The 19,277-nt window shown below is 40.2% G+C and overlaps 1 protein-coding gene across 1 annotated transcript; it reads left to right on the top strand.

The window, feature by feature from the left end:
• Window positions 1-4,859: 4,859 nt before the first annotated feature.
• LOC141632066 (uncharacterized) lies at window positions 4,860-5,339 on the top strand. The gene has a single exon (XM_074444650.1). The coding sequence runs from the start codon at window positions 4,860-4,862 to the stop codon at window positions 5,337-5,339; it is 480 nt and encodes a 159-aa protein (XP_074300751.1).
• The last annotated feature ends 13,938 nt before the right edge of the window (window positions 5,340-19,277 follow it).

The raw sequence follows: 19,277 nt of genomic DNA, 5'->3' as shown, positions 1-19,277 counted from the left end.
AGTGGCAGGGGTATGATCAGGGGTATGGGCAGGTTGTTGGGGATCAGAAGCCGAGGAGAGAAGGGGAATGGAGACCTGGCACCATACGTCGGAGGTGGGTAGTGAGGTGGAGGGCAGCGGAGAGTGGTGGAAGGGGTAGTGATGTTCGATAAATCGAACATGGCGGGAGCTGTAGATACGGTTAGAGGTGGGGTCAAGACATGGGTAGGCGTGTTGAGTCGGGGAATACCCAACAAATACACAGGCAGCGGAACGGGGGTCAAGTTTATGAGTTGTGTAGGGGCGGAGCCAAGGGTAGCAAAGGCTTCCGAAGTTGTGAAAATTGGCATATTTCGGGTGAGTGTTGTAAAGGCAAAAGTACGGGGATTGATTGTGAAGGGTGGAAGTTGGCATTCTATTGATGAGATAGACAGCAGTTTGGAAGGCTAATGACCAATAACCGAGGGGCATGGAGGAGTGCGAAAGCAGCGCAAGGCCGGTATCAACTATGTGGCGATGACGTCGTTCCGCAAATCCGTTATGCTCGGGAGTATGAGGAGGGGAGGTAAGGTGTTGTATGCCGTTAGTGGCTAGGTCTGGTTTCAATTTTTCGAACTCGCCACCATTATCGGAATACAATGTGAGGATGGGTCGGGAAAATTGTTTTTCAACGAAAGTACGAAAATTAAGAAAAACTTGTCTCGTGTCTGACTTCTTTTTGAGGGGAAATAACCATGTAAATTTTGTAAAATGGTCAACAAAAATGACATAGTATTTGTAGTTGTCAAAAGAGTAGACGGGCGATGTCCATAAGTCACTAAAGATAACTTCGAGTGGAAAATTGGATTTAAGCGACGAAATATCAAATGGTAACTTATGACTCTTATAAATATGACAAGAGTTGCAGTGTTCATTAGTGGAAATAGAATGTTTGAAAGTAAAACTAGCAAGAATATTTTTAAGAACAGATAAATGCGGATGACCAAAGCGGTGGTGGAGATCCGCAGGTTGAAGCAGGGTGGTGTGGGCTTGCGGGAACGACTTCATCGGCCAATAGTAAACGCCGTCGTTGGCTGGTCCCGTGAAGAGTTGAGTGCCGGTTTTAGAGTCCTTCACAACAAAAAAATCGGAATGAAAATTAATAAATACATTGTTTTCAGCACAAAACTTTGAGACAGAGATGATATTTTTATGCATTTGAGGTACATGGAGAACATTAGACATATGAAAAGATGAGGATGAAGAGTAAGGGAGAGAGACAGAACCCGCATTGGAGATGGGGAGACCTGACCCGTCACCTATGACGATTTCATCGGTCCCGTCATAAGGGTGGTGAAGGGCGAGGTTAGCAAGGTCAGTGGTAACGTGATGCGAGGCACCGCTGTCGAGTAGCCAAGGAGAAGGAGGTATGGGTGTGAGTACTGTCGGGTTGGCTTGGGCAGGAGTGGATGGGGTGCGGACATATTTGGGAACGTGGATGTTGGGGTGCAGCGTTTTGAAAACAGAGCAGTAGGATAGAGTATGACCCTGCACATGACACCACTGACATTTGCCACGGAAGGGGTTGTTCGGATTCTGATTTCCAGGGGTAGTGGTGGGTGGAGTGGTGGTATGACGCTGGGTATGAGGTGGAAGGGTGGAAGTGCGAGCATGAGTTGGGTGGGCCATGGGTGTAAACGAGGTAGGGGAAGGAGTTGCAGTTTGGAGAAGAACAAGTTCTCTACGAATTAGTTTTTCGTGGAGTTCTTGAAAGGTAATAGGGGTGTCACGAGCATTGACGGTATCAATCACAGATTGATAGGAGTTGTCAAGTCCGTCAAGGATTTGATCCGTGACATCCTCTTGAGGAATGATGGTGCCAAGAAGAGCAAGTTCATCAATGGTGGCTTTGATTTTGTTCATATAGTCAGTTATGGGTGAGGTACCTTTGGTTATATTTTTCAGTTTGTGGCGGAGTTGTTTGATGTGACCACGGGAAGGGCGAGCGTAGGTGGCTGCTAGGGCATCCCACGCCTCTTGAGTAGTTTGGAGACGGTTGAGGATGGGGCTAATGGATGGGGTGAGAGTGCTTGCCACGGCACTGAATAGCAATTTGTCTTGCCGAAACCATGTACTGTACTCCGGATTTGGGACAGGGGTTTTGTCTTTCTCTGTGAGAAGGGGTTGAGGTGGTACGGTTTCGCCATCAATGAAGGACGAGAGATCATAACCTTGAAGGAGCGACTCAAATTGAAGCCGCCATTGTTGATAGTTAGATCCGTCAAATTTTGTGATGGCGTGGAGGTTGACAAGGACGAGAGGTTTGGATGGCTCTGCCTTGTTGGGAATCGTGTTGCCAGACATTGAAGGAGGTCGAGAAACACGAAGGAATTTATGGTTTGGTACGGAGGACGAACCTTTCTCCTGATACCATGTAGGAAATGTGAATTATATTATTTGAATGATATTGAATAGAGAATACAGCATGAGTATATATACATGAGAAAGCTAGGTTAGACTAGAGTACTTTACCTAATATCAAGGGACATGTTGCATGATATAGGGCAAGAGACATGGAAACATGATTAACAAATTAAGGCTACAAATAATATGGGAATAATTAGGCTACTCCTAATTATTCTCTAACAGATATAACTTACCAATATCTTCCTATTTCAACCTCCTTTCATCTCCCTTCAAGCAAGAAATTCTATGAGCATCTTATGCAAACGCCACAATTTCAATTCATATCATCTTCTTCATCAACCAACATCCAATGTCAAGACTCAAGAATGATTTAGTAAACAAGGTTTGTTTGTTGCGCTTATTTTGTTTATTGTTGATCAGATTTTTTTTTGTGTGTGTTAAAATATATAGTCTTTATTCCAAATTTTAATGTATTTGTAGTTCGGTTTGTATATGTGAAAAATCAATTCTCTCATAGAGAAACGAGATGGTATTAAAATATCTCAAGTGACCTATGAAGCTTTTCTACTTTTCGGTTGAATTGTGAAAATTACACTTCCGCCCTAATCATCTATTTATAATTTTTATTTTTGGTAAGAGGTATTTTAACTAAAGGTAAACAAATGATCGAATGACGTTTAAATATTGTGATTTTGGTTGAGGTAGAGTTTTCTAGTAACCAAATGGATTCACTATCATACTCATGTTAAACTTACTGCTAATATTACGAACTACATATGCTATCAATCAACAAGACAACAATTAGTTAAATCAAAGCCGATTAGCTCAAATGGAAGAGCGTGTGTAAAACACAAGGTGTGGTTTCAATTCCCACATTGGCTACATATGAAAACATGTGATTTTTAAGTTGAAAATTGGGGTTTTTAGCTTGAAATCTCATGCTCGAATTCAGAATCCGTGTGTCTGAAGATGGAGATGTAAGCAAAACAAACAATACGTGATTCAAGTTTCACATCAATCAGTTACGGATTTTAAGATTTTAAACGTGGTATTTCGGAAGTCAATTTTAGAAATCCGGTTTTTAAGTTGAAATCTGAAGTTTTTGAATCAAAAACTGGAGCTAAAAAATAGTCGTATCTAATTAGAAAACTTCAGTAACATAAAATCTGGCCTTTTAGCTTGAAAACTAAGGTTTCTGATGCCTTCATGGGATAATTTATTTAAAGGTGATATTTGCACTTAATTTGAACTTTGAAACTCTAGGCTCATAAATGAAAAAGTCTGATATCTAACATTATTAAGATGAAAACTTTTAAATTTATTAAAGTTGAAAAGTATTTATTTAAGTTGAAAACTTTGATTTCTAACATTATTAATTTAAGAACTTAATTTAAATTTCAAGTTAGAGACTCTTATGTTTTAACTTGAAAACAAGAAGTTTTAGATTAAATTCAGAAGTTATTAAATATACAAAACTAAGAGGAATATTTATAATAGTTAGGCCTCAACCAAAACCTTAAGGTGATGGTTGAGGCCCAACTATTATAAATATTCCTATTATTTATAATAGTTGGGCCTCAACCATCACCTTAAGGTTTTGGTTGAGTTGGTTCATCTATCATGGTATCAGAGCCAGTGTGACCGAAGGTCATGGTTCAAATCCTAGCAACCTCAAAACTCCATAAAAACTCGAAGTGGAAACCCAGCACACGGTACGGGGGAGCCGGTGTACAACTAACCACTCTTCAAGCCCAACGGGCATTTGAGTGAGTGAGCGTAATAGGAATATTTATAATAGTTGGGCCTCAACCATCACCTTAAGGTTTTGGTTGAGTTGGTTCATCTATCAAAAACTTAATTTTAGATTTTGCATATAACTTGAAAATTAAAGTGTTTATCCTAAAAACCCTCCATATTTGCTCTATTTTGTTATTTGTGTTTTTTGTTGTAAAGGTGGGACTATAGTTCAACTATTGTTAGTTTAATGTTAAGTATTAGACGGATCTTGTGTGAAGATAGCACAATATCCGCAAATATTCCTTTCCTTATCTCGAGTAATCAGTTTTATATTTTCCTATTATTTAGCCAATAGTTTTGGTAACACATATGAGTTTGTTACGATATCCTTGACCTATTGTACTATATATTTGGTGAATTTATCAATAAGAAACACAAAAATTACGCTTTCCATTCCTCTGCCTTTCCTTCTCTGTTTATGCATCATGGTTAACATGGTATCATCGAGCCAATTTTTCTAAATTCCAAACAAATTCCTTCAAACACCCTTCTCCCATCGTCCTGCCATGACTATTGGCGACGGTGAAATACCCCTTTCTTCCCAGACGGGATCTTCTACCCCAAAAATCGATCCTCTGTCCCCGTTCTATCTCGGATATGGGGATCTCCCAAACCTCAAACTCTCAATTGTTCTTCTAAATACTCATAACTATGATGATTGGAGCCGTTCGATGCGAATGACGTTGAAGTCTCGTCGAAAATTTGGTTTTTGTGACAAGACCGTTGCAAAACCGACGGATTCCTTCATGCTTGGTCAATGGGAGGTTGTTCACTGTACGATTGTCTCTTGGCTTTGGGCAACTATCGATCCTTCTGTGCTTGAGAGCGTACCTTTTGTCGAAGATGCAGCCGTTATGTGGGGGGATTTGGCCGAACGCTTCGCTGTGATTGACGGTACATCAATTTATTCCTTAAAATCTGAACTCGGCGAGTGTCGACAAAAGAAAGGTATGTCTCTTACTAAATATTACGGTAAATTAAAGACACTTTGGGATGCTCTTACAATCCACGAACCCCCGTTTGCTTGCGAGTGCGGTAAATGCACCTGTGACATTGCTACTAAGGCGATAAAAAGACTAGATAATGAACGCCTTAATCAATTTTTTATGGGCTTAGATTGTAGTTTGTATGGACAACTGCGAAACCAACAATTTTAACTCGACCCTCTTCCTACCCTTAACCGCGGATACCACGCCGCGTTACAAGCTGAACGACTTCTTCAGAGAGACTCTATAATACTACGGTTTTATGAGTCTCTGGGTACTCTATCGAGTGGGCCTTACTCTATCGAGTAAGGGTATTTTGAGTTACGAAACAGTAGTCTTCCTGTAGGGTACTCGATCGAGTAGCTTTGGCACTCGATCGAGTAAGTGGCACTCGATCGAGTACGTTAGTTACTCGATCGAGTAGCTCGGTTGACGGGTAATATTTTGACGGGTCTTGATAATGACGCGGATTAGTAGATATTTTATATTGTCTTCTTCCCTAAACACTTTTTATAAATCTAATTCACTCAAAGGAGGTTTAAAACTACGTTGTTCTCTTCATCCGCATTATTGACAAATCCCGGAGCTTGAGAGGTCGGATTTCATCGTTCTTTGTGTCCTTGTGATCCTTGCGTCAAGGGTAAGATCTACATACCAATTTTATAGCATTTAATTAACTTTGTTTAAACCCTAATTTGGGGGATTGGGGCTTTTTATGGTTAGTTGTGCTAGTAGTAATTATGTGATCATGTGAGAGGAGGAGGATTCGTAGAGGAGAGGTTTTGATACAGCTCTTGAGATCGTCTGCTTGTGTTTGCATTCCAGGTAGGGTTTCCCTACTCAGTATTAGTCACATAATGTGGTTTGGTGTTGATTGTGATTGTTGTTAAAGTATAATATTGGTACTGTGACGGTTGTTGGATTTTATCATATTGGTTGTTGTTGATTGTATCTGTCTGTGATCTTCGGGGGGCGTCCTTGGTTGAGTGGAGTCACTTGCGGGAGTGGCTTCACGCCCATGATTCGCCTTCTATGGAACCCACCACAGAAGGGATGTGCACATTAATGGATTTGGGTTTATCGCTCGATGAAGATGAGCGGGGCTTAGGTGGGAACGGCTGCGGTCCCCCACTAGCGGCGAGGAGTAACCTGTTGCGATGGGTACTCTGGAAGGGCTACACACTTTAGTGTGTAGTCAGTATTGAGGAGTTAGTGATGGAGTTCGGGTTGATGTGACGATTGAGCTATGTTGATTTCTTGTCTGATTGTAATTATATTATTGTGTGATTAGTACTGACCCCGTCTTTGTTTTATAAAATTGTGGTGATCCATTCGGGGGTGGTGAGCAGTTGTTGAGCAGGTTTGATATGGTGCTTATGGGCTAGCTGGGATGAGTCATCACTTGCAGTTAGAAGAGTTTTTCGATGTTGTCAGACATTTTGTTTAGTTATTGGGCTTTTGGTTTTTGGAGAACATGTATTATACTTTCATCAGTTTGGTTTTGGATTGTAATCACTTAAAATTTATCACTATTTAAATTATGTATCGTTATTATCTTTTGATTATCATTGCCTCGGGAAACCGAGATGGTGACGTTCTTATACTTGAGTGGTCCTGGTAAGGCACTTGGAGTATGGGGGTGTCACAAAGTGGTATCAGAGCGACGATCCTGAAACCTGTAACCAATGAATCTAATGAACATCGGGAGTCAATTAAAATGAACCCGGGGTAAAAGTTGTAGGAGCTAATGCAAAGGCTTGCGAGACGTCCTAAAGTCGCGAACTCGCCCTGCAATTTTGAACCGGTCACATGAGGGTACGTGTCAGGCTCGTATGTGTTGCCTTTTGTTCTGTATGTGTACCTAATAGCATGTGTTGTGAATTGTTGGATGTTGGATGTGGAGAATTGGAAGTATGGATAAAAGTTGAAGGAGACGTGTTTGCATGTTGAATTGAATGAAAAGTATGTTGCGTGTTTATAATGTGGCATTTTGATAACATGAATAGATCGTTTGAATGATTATATAAGGAGTTGCGTGTATTTGCATGCGTAGTTATGTTTATTTTGTTAAACTTATAAAACTTGTATATTATGTTGGGAATGTGAGATGAACATGTGGGTAGTTTATACGTGTGACACCACCATACTCCAAGTGCCTTACCAGGACCCCTTAAGGTATAAGAACGTCACCATCTCGGTTACCTGAGGTAATGATAATCAAATGACAATGAAGAAACATAATTTAAATAACAATATAGTTTAAAGTGATTACATGATCAAAACCAAAACTCTTAAACTGAAATATAAGATTCTCAGACGGTCTACTGCTAAAACTATCAAAGCTATAAAATATCATCTGACACAGCGGAAGACTTCTAGCTGCCACGTGATGACTCATCCCAGCTATCCCATACGCGTCATATCATACCTGCTCAATAACTGCTCACCACCCCCAAATGGATAACCACAATTTTTAAAACATTTAAACGGGATTAGTACTAATTACACGATACAAACCAACATGAAGCAAATACCAAGCAGCTCAATCAACACATCAATCCCCAGTCTCTATCATCAATCTCCACACAACTGACTACACACTAAAGTGTGTAGCCCTACCAGAGTACCCATCGCAACAGTACTCCACACGCGCGATGGGGACCGCAGCCGTTCCCACCTAAGCCCCGCTCATCTCACCGAGCGATAAACCCATGTTCCTTAATGTGCACATCCCTCCTGTGGCGGGTTCCACAGGAGGCGAATCAAGGGCGTGAAGCCACTCCCGCAAGTGACTCCACTCAGCCGGGGATGCACCCCGAAGAACACAAACAGATACAACAACAGTCAGTGACAATAAACAACAACCGTCACAACACCAACAATTACTAACAATCAATTCCAGTACAATAATCACTCAATAACAATAACAATCACCACACAAACATGTAACTAATACCGAGTAGGGAAACCCTACCTGGAATGCAACACAAACAGCGGACAATCTAGCAGCTGTCTCAAAACCTTTCCTCTACGAACCCTTCTCCTATACACATAATCATACAATCACTATAACATCAACATAAACATAGAAAACCCCCAATCCCAAAATTAGGGTTTAAACAACCTTAACCAAATGCTATAAAAATGGTACGTAGGACTTACCCTTGACGGAACGATGAAATCCGACCTCTTTAGCTCCGGGATTTGCCAATAATGCGAATAGGAAGAACAACGTAGTTTGCAATATCTTTTGAGTGTATTAGGTTTATAAAAAGTGTTTATGAAAGATGACGGCGTAATATAAATACTAATTCACATTATTAACAAAACCCGTTGAGATATAACCCGTTAACCGTCTTACTCGATCGAGTAACTAACATACTCGATCGAGTGCCACTTACTCGATCGAGTACCAAGGCTACTCGATCGAGTACCCTATAGGCAGAACACTGATTCGTAAATCAAAACATGCTTACTCGACAGAGTAAGCCCCACTCGATAGAGTACCCAGAGACTCATAAAACCGTAGTATTACAGTCTTCCCTCCTTAAAAAAGAACTTCGTCCCCGAAGTTCAACCCATACTCAAAACAAACACACAAACTCGACCAAGACACAACAACATAGCTAAGAACTCAAACGAAAACCCAACCTATAAAACATGAACTCTCAACACCAACTCCACCAACTACGTCTACCTCTACAAGATGACTCACGATATCATATCCACCACATTATAGCCTCTCTCGACACTAACTCCATACACTAGCAACTACCATCCACAAACGCTGCTATCTCCGTTTCAGTAACATATTATCCACCAGCAAATCCAAAACCAAGACACCCATAAGCATCAAACGGAATGTTACATTCTACCACCCTTAAAAGGAACTTTGTCCTCGAATTTTACTCACACTCATAACATCATCATCCAACTGTCAACACTATTGAAATATTCTCCCATTCCTAAACATCGAAATACTACAAGCACGGTCATGACCATTAATAAAATCAATCAAAATAAATATCCATCCTTTATGCTACACCAACACTCTACTTCCAATTATACTACCATATGCACAACCATCAAAATCTCTTTTATCGCATCCTACTCCTCTTAAGATAAATGTTACGTCCTCGTAACTCACTAATACTAAATTCTAGCTATTTCTTCTCATTATCCCCATCACCACCGCATGTCAAAGATAACCACCTAAAATCTAAACACTCGCCATGCATATATCTAAGGCTCTCTTACTTAAACAATTCTCATACTTCAATTCACTCGTCACACCACCTAACCTCTATCTCAAAATCTTTAGCTTAACCAAAACTTCAATTGTTCCCTATTACTGCCAAAACGACATAATCCTCTATACCTGCACCTATCTCCATACTCATAACTCACGATCCACAATTATTACATACACTCACACTAGATCCTCAAGTTCTTTTCTTCCTTTACCACAAAACTCATACATAACTTAACATGACACTAATTCCCAACACCCTACACTCACTGTCTCAACGAAAGATTATGAACTACCTGCAGCTTTCAGATCATTACCACACATGTTCTATGAATCACTTGCCATGACTATGTGCACCGATGCCTCATCTACAACAAGATCAAATGTACTGTAACAACTTCTGACAACTGTGTCCCATCAACAGAATATCCCGATGCCATGACAACCACGGAAACAAATACACTCTCTTTCATATCATACTCTACCCTCATTCCAAAACTTAACTGGTAAGAAACATCAATAAACAAAATGTAGACACCTCGTTTCTGCACCTCCCGCAAACCACCCGGTGATGATTGGGCCGCATGTTTGGTACACAGAACGATTTATGACAGTTCGTAAGTTTATCGTCAAGTGATTGCTCAAACATTGATGTCTACCCCTTGGTTGTCATCTAGGTGTCATTACGGTCGTTTTGGCAGTAATTAGAGTTCATTTGGAGTCCTGGTCAAAAACCGTCTTCATTTTCTAAAAATCGTCAAATCCCGAGTCAAAAGCAATGTGCTTGTCTACCTAATGTTAGGATGTCATAAAATGTTGAGATTATATCTCATTTTGAGTCACATGTCACTTCTTTGGGCTAAACTTAAAGTTTACATTACAAAATGTGCATTTCATTTAGCTAAAATGACAACCCGACCTTTAGGCCCATTTTACGAGGTGATAACGACTTTTCTGGGTCGGGCCTATTTCACAGAAAGTTCTAGATCTCTTTCTTAGCTTTCCAACGCCACCGAAATCACTTTATTCCGAGTCTTGTAGAGAAAGTTATGCCTAAAATACGACAGGATGTCAAACGCGCTTTCTTACTAAGGGGGAACCCGCTAAGGAAAGGACGCAGCAAGTGCTGCGCCTCTTCCAAGGGACGTAGCACCTGCTGCGCCTTTTCCTCAAGGTTTTCTTTTTGTCCAAGTTTTCGTGTTTAACCTAAGTCGGTTGTTTCCGGATCTTTCTCTCCTTTCCTAAACCCTAATTCCGTGTGATTAGTATAAATAGGAGCCTTCGCTCCTCATATTTCTCACGCGAGTGTCCGCCCTTCTTTTCTCCCTTTGCATTCTAGACCTTTGTTCTTACTTTTTGGCATCTACGTGCTTGAACTTTCGACCACGTAAGCTCGGATCCTTCTGAGTACAAGCCTCGTTTGCATGACCGACCAATTTGACCAACTCCACAATCAATCAACTTAATTAATCTAATCGTTTTCCTCTTACGAGGGCACTTTCATATTTGCATTATAGTTCGAGTCGAGCATCGCTAATCGATAACTTAGTCCTTCTCGTTTCGTCAAACATGTAAGTCTGAGGGTGTAAATCCTTCTTTTATTTATTGTTCTTTACTTTTGTATCATCATTAATGTAAGGTTTATGTCGAAAACACCTCTTAAAACTGATTTCTAAAACCGTGCTTTAAAACCTCTTTTTACGGATTTCCAGAATACAAACCGTCGAGAAAGGACGCAGCAACTGCTGCGCCTCTTCGAAGGAGCGCGATACTGTTGCGCCTCTTCGTGAGGGCCGCGCATTCTCGCTTCCTTTCTTCTTCCTTCGTCCTCTGTAATTCGTTCGTGTTTATTTGTTTCGTTCATTTCTTGTTAATTCTTTGACATAATAGATTATCATCTCACATGTATATTAATCATCATTTTTAGCATGTCTAATTCGTCATTTAAATTCGACTTAAATCCCTTATAATCCAATATTTGCGGGTTTTCGTCATTATATTCAATTCGGGTTGTAGGAATTCGATTTATTCATATCGGGTTTCTGGAATTCGATCCTTGATATATTTTCATCTGTCTTTTGTCGTGTTCGTCATTAATTTGTCATTCATTCATCATGTTTAGTCTATTTTGTTCACTCATGTCACTAATTAATCATCCTTTCGCATAATTAATCCGTTTAATTCCGTCTCATCTATGTTTTGTTATTTTTATGACCATTAATCGCATGTAAATGTAACATTCCGTGTTGATGATTGATCTTCTTTTGTGGATTGAGTGCTATTGAGCGTTATGGAAGTAATGTTATGGAGTCAGTATTGAGAGCCTATGCTATAGTTGAGACGATATCGTGAGCCATGTTGTGGAAGGAAGAGTAGTTTGTGGAGTTGGTGTTAAGTGTCCATGTTTTATAGGTTGGGTTGGAACTTTGCGGTCGTGTTTCGTTTTGTTTGTTGTTTTGCTTTGACTCGGGATAATGATTTTTGTGGTGACTTGTATAGTTCCTTGGTGTTGTTATATGTGGTTGGTGTAGCCTTGTGGCGTAGTGTTGTGCTTTATTTTTATAGTAGAGTGTGAACTTCGGGACGAAAGTTCTTTTTAAGGGGGGAAGATTGTAACACTACGGATTTTCCTTGGTGACTACTCGACCGAGTAGAACCTACTCGGCCGAGTAGTCTTTGAGGTTGTGTATTGTTTTGGTTCTGTTGAGGAACACTCGGCCGAGTAAAGTGAACACTCGACCGAGTATGGGACACTCGGCCGAGTATACACTTACTCGACCGAGTGTCCGGTTTGGCGAAGTGTTATTTCGACGGTTTGATTAGGGAGCGTTTAGGATTTATTTTATATCGCGTCGGTTTTCAAAATATCATTTCTACTTCATCATTCTTACGTAACCCTAATCTCTCCCTAATTACTCCTTAATCACCCCTTTGCTTTGTTGATTGCGAAACCTTCGGAGTCCTTACGTACATTTCCTCATCCTACTGTTGGTAAGTGTTATTCTATGTTGTTTGTATTCGTTGGGGTTCTTTGTGTGTTTACGGAATTGGGGAAATATGGGGATTGTGCAATGTGTAATTGTGTGATATGATTATGTTATAGGAGAAGACTTCGTAGAGGAGCCTTTACGAGTGTTCAAGTCCTTTCCCTTTGTTGATTGCTAAGGTAGGGTTTCCCTACTCGGTTCTTGTCAATTGATTTGAGATTGTGCTTGTTGTAATTGTTGTTATTTGCTGATCATCGGAGTATGGGGATTGTTGTGACGATGTTGGTATGAGCGGATTGAGATGGTTGTGATGTCATGTGATTGTGATTGTGGTGGAGTCACTTGCGGGAGTGGCTTCACACCCTAGTTCGCCCTCCGTGGAACCCGCCACGGGAGGGGATGTGCACATTAAGGGACGGGGATTGTTAGTCGCTCGTTGATGAGCTGGACTAGGTGGGGATGGGTGCGGTCACCCATGCGGCGCGAGGATTACTGTTGCGATGGGTAATCTGGCGGGGCTACACACTTCGGTGTGTAGTCGATTCTTGTGTGAGATCGATGATCGTTGGTTGTATTGTTGTTGTCTTGTATTGATTGAGTAATCGACCCGTGTTGTTGTTTTGTAAAACTGCGGTGATCCATTCGGGGATGGTGAGCAGATTGTGACAGTGTAATGCGAGATGTTTAGCTATGGGACAGTCATGGGAGTCACCACGTCAAGTCTAGCTTCCGTTGTTATGAGTTTAGATGTCTTGGATTTCATTTGTATCGAGGCCTTGTACGTTTATTTTGAGTTGGTCTGAGATAATGTAATCTTTAACTTATATACTTTGATAAATGTTGTTTGGAAATTGTAACTTTGATATACTAACCTCGGGAAACCGAGATGGTAACAGCCTTTCATGCTAGGGTAGTCCTTGGTAAGGTACCTTGGTATGAGGGGGTGTTACAAAGTGGTATCGGAGCCGACGATTCCGGCACCTAAAACTAATGAACTCAATGAACTTAGGGAGTCTAAATAAAATGAACCCGGGGAGAGTTGTTTGGAGCTACCGCAAAGACTTGGGAGACGTCCGAAGTCGCATTAAGGCCCTTACGATCTCAAGCCGGTCACATGGGGGGAAACTGTTGTATGTTTGAGTTATGTGTGTTTGATATCTGTAGTTTGAATCTTGTGCATGGTTGGATTAAATGAGGAAAGAAGTAGAATATGGTAGTAGTTGAAAGATGTATCGACGATTTGTTGATGTTGAAACTTTGAGCATGGAATATGTTGGCATGTTAAGTGTTGGAACATGGTAAAAGATGAAAAGTGAATTGTGAAATTGTATCTGGTTGATATTGAGCATGAAGAATGTGATCATGTTACCTGTTTAATACAATGTTGAGCATAAAGTATGGTAGTGGTACATGTGCATATGAATATGATGATTTTAATGCTTGATTGTTGGTAGAAGCATGTGATTAAGGTCATGCGTCTGTATATGTAAATGTGGTGTTTAATTTTAATGTGAATATGATAAATGTTCAACTATGTACTGGTTTTTAGAAGCATTGGGTCGTTATTGCTTGTTTTATCCATGTTAAAGTTGTTTTGAAAAGAAATTTTTGATTTGTATACAAACCGATTTTGGAAGGGTTGTCTTAAAACTGTCATAAGTCGAGTTCTAGAAAAGATATTGCTGTGATTCCAAGTTGAGGTGATAGCTTGTCCTCTTACGATTCTAACGATAGGTCACACGCCCAGATTGACCAAGTAACGAGTGAGATATGATTGTTTTACGAAAATTGGACGGTCTTGAGAATCTGCGCCTATACTCGACCGAGTAGTCCCTACTCGGCCGAGTGTCTTTTATACTCGACCGAGTATTCCATATTCGGCCGAGTAATCTTTCCGTGATAATCTGTTTAGCGTGCGGAGTCGTGAACTCGGCCGAGTAGTCTTATACTCGACCGAGTAAGGTCTACTCGGCCGAGTATTCCCAATACTCGACCGAGTAATCCTTCTGCGGCAATTGAGTTGCTTCTGGAGTCGAAAACTCGACCGAGTAATATAGTTACTCGACCGAGTACCTTGTACTTGACCTAGTATGTTATGTACTCGACCGAGTACCTCGTTGGGCGGCCACTTTGAGTCGGTGGCTATGTTCTTACTTTTGTTTTGAGTCGGTGGCTATATTTTTACTTTTGTTTTGAGCCGGTGGCTATGTTTTTCATTGTTTTGAGTCATAGGGTATATACACATGTATGTTTTGAGTCTTAACGCATTCTTTTATATGAGAGACGGTCTTGATACGTAAGTTACCGGAAGGTATGACAGGGAGAATGCCGGGTTATGAGAGATAAGTGTTGGATAAGGAAGACATGTGTTAATGTGGTTGTGAGAGATAGTGAAAAAAAAAAAAAAAAAAAAAAAAAAAAAATGATGAGCTAATCGAAGTAAAGAGCATGTTTTGTGAGATATGATGAGTGAAATAGTCGTGTATTGAGTAGTATAAAAGTAAGTGTATATGGGCAAGGGTGATGTAAGTGCAAAGAAGCATGAGAATGAAAGATTGAGATGAGAGATACGAATAGTGACATTTCGGGATGTGTAAGGACTTATAGAGGGAGACGGTTAGCATTGTGTTGCTTAAGGATATATGTAATGAAAGGTTGCTTTAGAGGGATGGAGAAGAGGGTTATATAGTGAACTTAGATAGAGTTATGTCGCGACGTGGATTTGTAGATGGTGACCAAGTTTGGGAATTTGGAATTTTCACGATGTGAGCCTAGTGAGTAATTCTTTGGGCAGCTAACGTTATGAGATGAATTTTGGTTTCCTAGTGATGTAAAAAGGGAGATGCAATTGTTTGAACTTTAAACGTTGATTTTATGGATAGATTAGTGACAATTGGGAGTTATAGTATAATGAGAGAAGACCCATGGTAAGAAAGAGTGAGATGATATCGACATAAAATAATGGGGATTGAGTTTGGAGCAATGTGAAGGTAACCGGAGCACTTAAGAGTTAGACAGAAATAATGAAGAGTTGAATCATTAAGGGAGTTTGTCGAGGGTAAAAGAAAAGAATAGGGGAGTAAAACTAGGAACATGTTCTTTGAGGATATGTGATATAAAAGTAAGGAATCGTAGAGATGTATGATACTATCATGAGGATTTGAGTTACAGTTATATAGAAGTTCCAGGACAACATGATAATCATGAGTTTCGGGGAATTAAAGAAAGCAAAAGTTGGGTAAAGAATTTGCACGATATGAGATTTTGGTGGTGAGTCGGGTGACGATACGATTACGGATGAAATTGGAAATAGTGTTGAGGTGATTTTGTTGATATATTTGATGTTTGTCGTTTGGGATGAGAACCAAAGGGAGGAAAAGGATTGTTATATTAAGAAGTGATAGTAAGAGAGTAGTCACATGAAAAATGTTGGTGTCATAGTATTGTTACTAGTGGTTGAGGATGATGTTATTTTGGGGAAGTTAGTTGTTCTAATGAGGTTGATTTTGTGAAGGTGATTAATGTTTGGTTGTGAGGGATTTTAAGGTATGGATATATGAGGTATTCGTTAGTAGTTGGGTACAGATGATATGGCTACGTTCGCCGGGTGGTGATAATTGTGTGTAAAAGAAGATATGTTATAAAGGGCACCGAGTTAAGTCAGGATAAGAGGTATTCATTGTCAAGTGGTAACTTACGTAATCAGGATTGGCTATTTGGATGTGATTATGGGTCTTAGGAGTATGTAAATGTTTGTGTGAGGTTGTGACCTCACGAGATGCGGTATGGTGTGATAGTCATAAAGTTGTTATATGAATGTTTGTAATATATGTTGGATACGGTAACTTAATGGAATGATGATAAAAAAAAAGTGATAGTTTGGGTGGTCTGACAAGACTGGTTATACTTGCATGTGTATTCATGATATAGGTTTAATCCATGAAAAGTATGGATGGTATGCATGAGATTCTTGTCTATTTATTCCGTATTATGTATGGTGTTGTGATCGGTAAAGCGAGTTTTGAGTAAGTTTGTTGTCCAAGATGTTATATTGAGTCAGTGTTTATGGGATTGTGTATGGCACGGTACATTTATTTTGTTGTGATGCGGGTATTTTCGCACCGTGGTGCTTTGTTAGTGGCAATGTTGCGATGTTGTCACCGGTTGTGGTGGAGTAGGTGAGATGACTATAATACGAGTTTTCGTAAGTGCATACCAGTTAAACATAGATTGTTGTTTTGTTTTTTCTTTGTTCCTTGTGAGTTTTGGTTGAACATAAAGAATTTGTTGTTTTGTTTTGTTGATGTTTCTTACCGATTTCGGTTTGGGAATGAGGGTAGAGTATGATGTGAAAGAGAGTTGTATATGTTTTCGTTGTTGTCATGGTATAGTGATATTCTGTTGATGGGACACAGTTGTGAGAAGTTGTTCTGATAGTTTTTATCTTGTTTTAAGATGAGGCATCGGTAGTCATAGTCATGGCAAGTGATTCGTGGAATATGTGTTGTAATGATCTGAAAGCGACAAGTGGTTCATAATCTTTTGTTGAGATAGTGAGTGCAGGATATTGGGAATTAGTGTCATGTTCGATTATGTATGAGTTTTGCGGTAATGAAAGAAAAGAACTTGAGGATCTAGTGTGAGTGTACGTAACAAGTGTGGAGTGTGAATTATGCTTTTGGTGATATGAGTTTTATACAGTTTATATAAAGATATATGTCATGTTGCGGTAATGTGGAAGAGTTGAAGTTTTGGGTTAAGTTAAGGATTTTGAGGTATAGGTTAGGGGGTGTGACGAGTGAATTGAAGGATGAGAGTTGTTTAAGTAAGAGAGCCTAAGATATATGCATGGCGACTATTCAGATTATAAGTGGTTATCTTTGACATGTGGTGGTGATGAAGATAATGAGAGGTATAACGAAGGATCTAGTATTAGTGAGTTACGAGGACGTAACATTTATCTTAAGAGGAGTAGGATGCGATAAAAGAGATTTTGATGGTTGTGCATATGGTAGTATAATTGGAAGTAGAGTGTTGGTGTAGTATAAAGGACGGATATTTGTGTTGATTTTATTAAAGGTCATGACCGTGCTTGTTGTAGTTCGATGTTTAGCAATGAGAGAATATTTCAATGAGTGTTGACAGTTGAATGATAATGATTATGAGTCTAATAGTTTTGAGAGTTGGAAGATGATGTTTATGTGTTTGAGTAAACTTCGAGGACGAAGTTCGTTTTAAGGATGATAGAATGTAACATTCCGTGTTGATGATTGATCTTCTTTTGTGGATTGAGTGCTATTGAGCGTTATGGAAGTAATGTTATGGAGTCAGTATTGAGAGCCTATGCTATAGTTGAGACGATATCGTGAGCCATGTTGTGGAAGGAAGAGTAGTTTGTGGAGTTGGTGTTAAGTGTCCATGTTTTATAGGTTGGGTTGGAACTTTGCGGTCGTGTTTCGTTTTGTTTGTTGTTTTGCTTTGACTCGGGATAATGATTTTTGTGGTGACTTGTATAGTTCCTTGGTGTTGTTATATGTGGTTGGTGTAGCCTTGTGGCGTAGTGTTGTGCTTTATTTTTATAGTAGAGTGTGAACTTCGGGACGAAAGTTCTTTTTAAGGGGGGAAGATTGTAACACTACGGATTTTCCTTGGTGACTACTCGACCGAGTAGAACCTACTCGGCCGAGTAGTGCTGAGGTTGTGTATTGTTTTGGTTCTGCCGAGGAACACTCGGCCGAGTAAAGTGAACACTCGACCGAGTATGGGACACTCGGCCGAGTATACACTTACTCGACCGAGTGTCCGGTTTGGCGAAGTGTTATTTCGACGGTTTGATTAGGGAGCGTTTAGGATTTATTTTATATCGCGTCGGTTTTCAAAATATCATTTCTACTTCATCATTCTTACGTAACCCTAATCTCTCCCTAATTACTCCTTAATCACCCCTTTGCTTTGTTGATTGCGAAACCTTCGGAGTCCTTACGTACATTTCCTCATCCTACGGTTGGTAAGTGTTATTCTATGTTGTTTGTATTCGTTGGGGTTCTTGTGTGTTTACGGAATTGGGAAATATGGGGATTGTGCAATGTGTAATTGTGTGATATGATTATGTTATAGGAGAAGACTTAGTAGAGGAGCCTTTCTCGAGTGTTCAAGTCCTTTCCCCCTTGTTGATTGCTAAGGTAGGGTTTCCTACTCGTTTCTTGTCAATTGATTTGAGATTGTGCTTGTTGTAATTGTTGTTATTTTTGATCATCGGAGTATGGGGATTGTTGTGACGATGTTGGTATGAGCGGATTGAGATGGTTGTGATGTCATGTGATTGTGATTGTGGTGGAGTCACTTGCGGGAGTGGCTTCACACCTAGTTCGCCCTCCGTGGAACCCGCCACGGGAGGGGATGTGCACATTAAGGGACAGGGATTGTTAGTCGCTCGTTGATGAGCTGGACTAGGTGGGGATGGGCTGCGGTCACCCATCGCGGCGAGGATTACCTGTTGCGATGGGTAATCGCGGGGCTACACACTTCGGTGTGTAGTCGGTTCTTGTGTGAGATCGATGATCAGTTGGTTGTATTGTTGTTGTCTTATATTGATTGAGTAATCGACCCCGTGTTGTTGTTTTGTAAAACTGCGGTGATCCATTCGGGGATGGTGAGCAGATTGTGACAGTAATGCTGAGATGTTTAGCTATGGGACGGTCATGGGGAGTCACCACGTCAAGTCTAGCTTCCGTTGTTATGAGTTTAGATGTCTTGGATTTCATTTGTATCGAGGCCTTGTACGTTTATTTTGAGTTGGTCTGAGATAATGTAATCTTTAACTTATATACTTTGATAAATGTTGTTTGGAAATTGTAACTTTGATATACTAAC

Source organism: Silene latifolia, chromosome Y, assembly GCF_048544455.1.
Source record: "Silene latifolia isolate original U9 population chromosome Y, ASM4854445v1, whole genome shotgun sequence".
Taxonomy (NCBI): Eukaryota; Viridiplantae; Streptophyta; class Magnoliopsida; order Caryophyllales; family Caryophyllaceae; genus Silene; species Silene latifolia.
The sequence above is the reverse complement of the archived record's forward strand: the minus strand, read 5'-3'. Positions and strand labels throughout refer to the sequence as shown.

Excerpts from the sequence above, each read along its gene's own strand:
- LOC141632066 (XM_074444650.1), top strand. The coding sequence starts at position 4,860 with ATGACGTTGAAGTCTCGTCGAAAATTTGGTTTTTGTGACAAGACCGTT.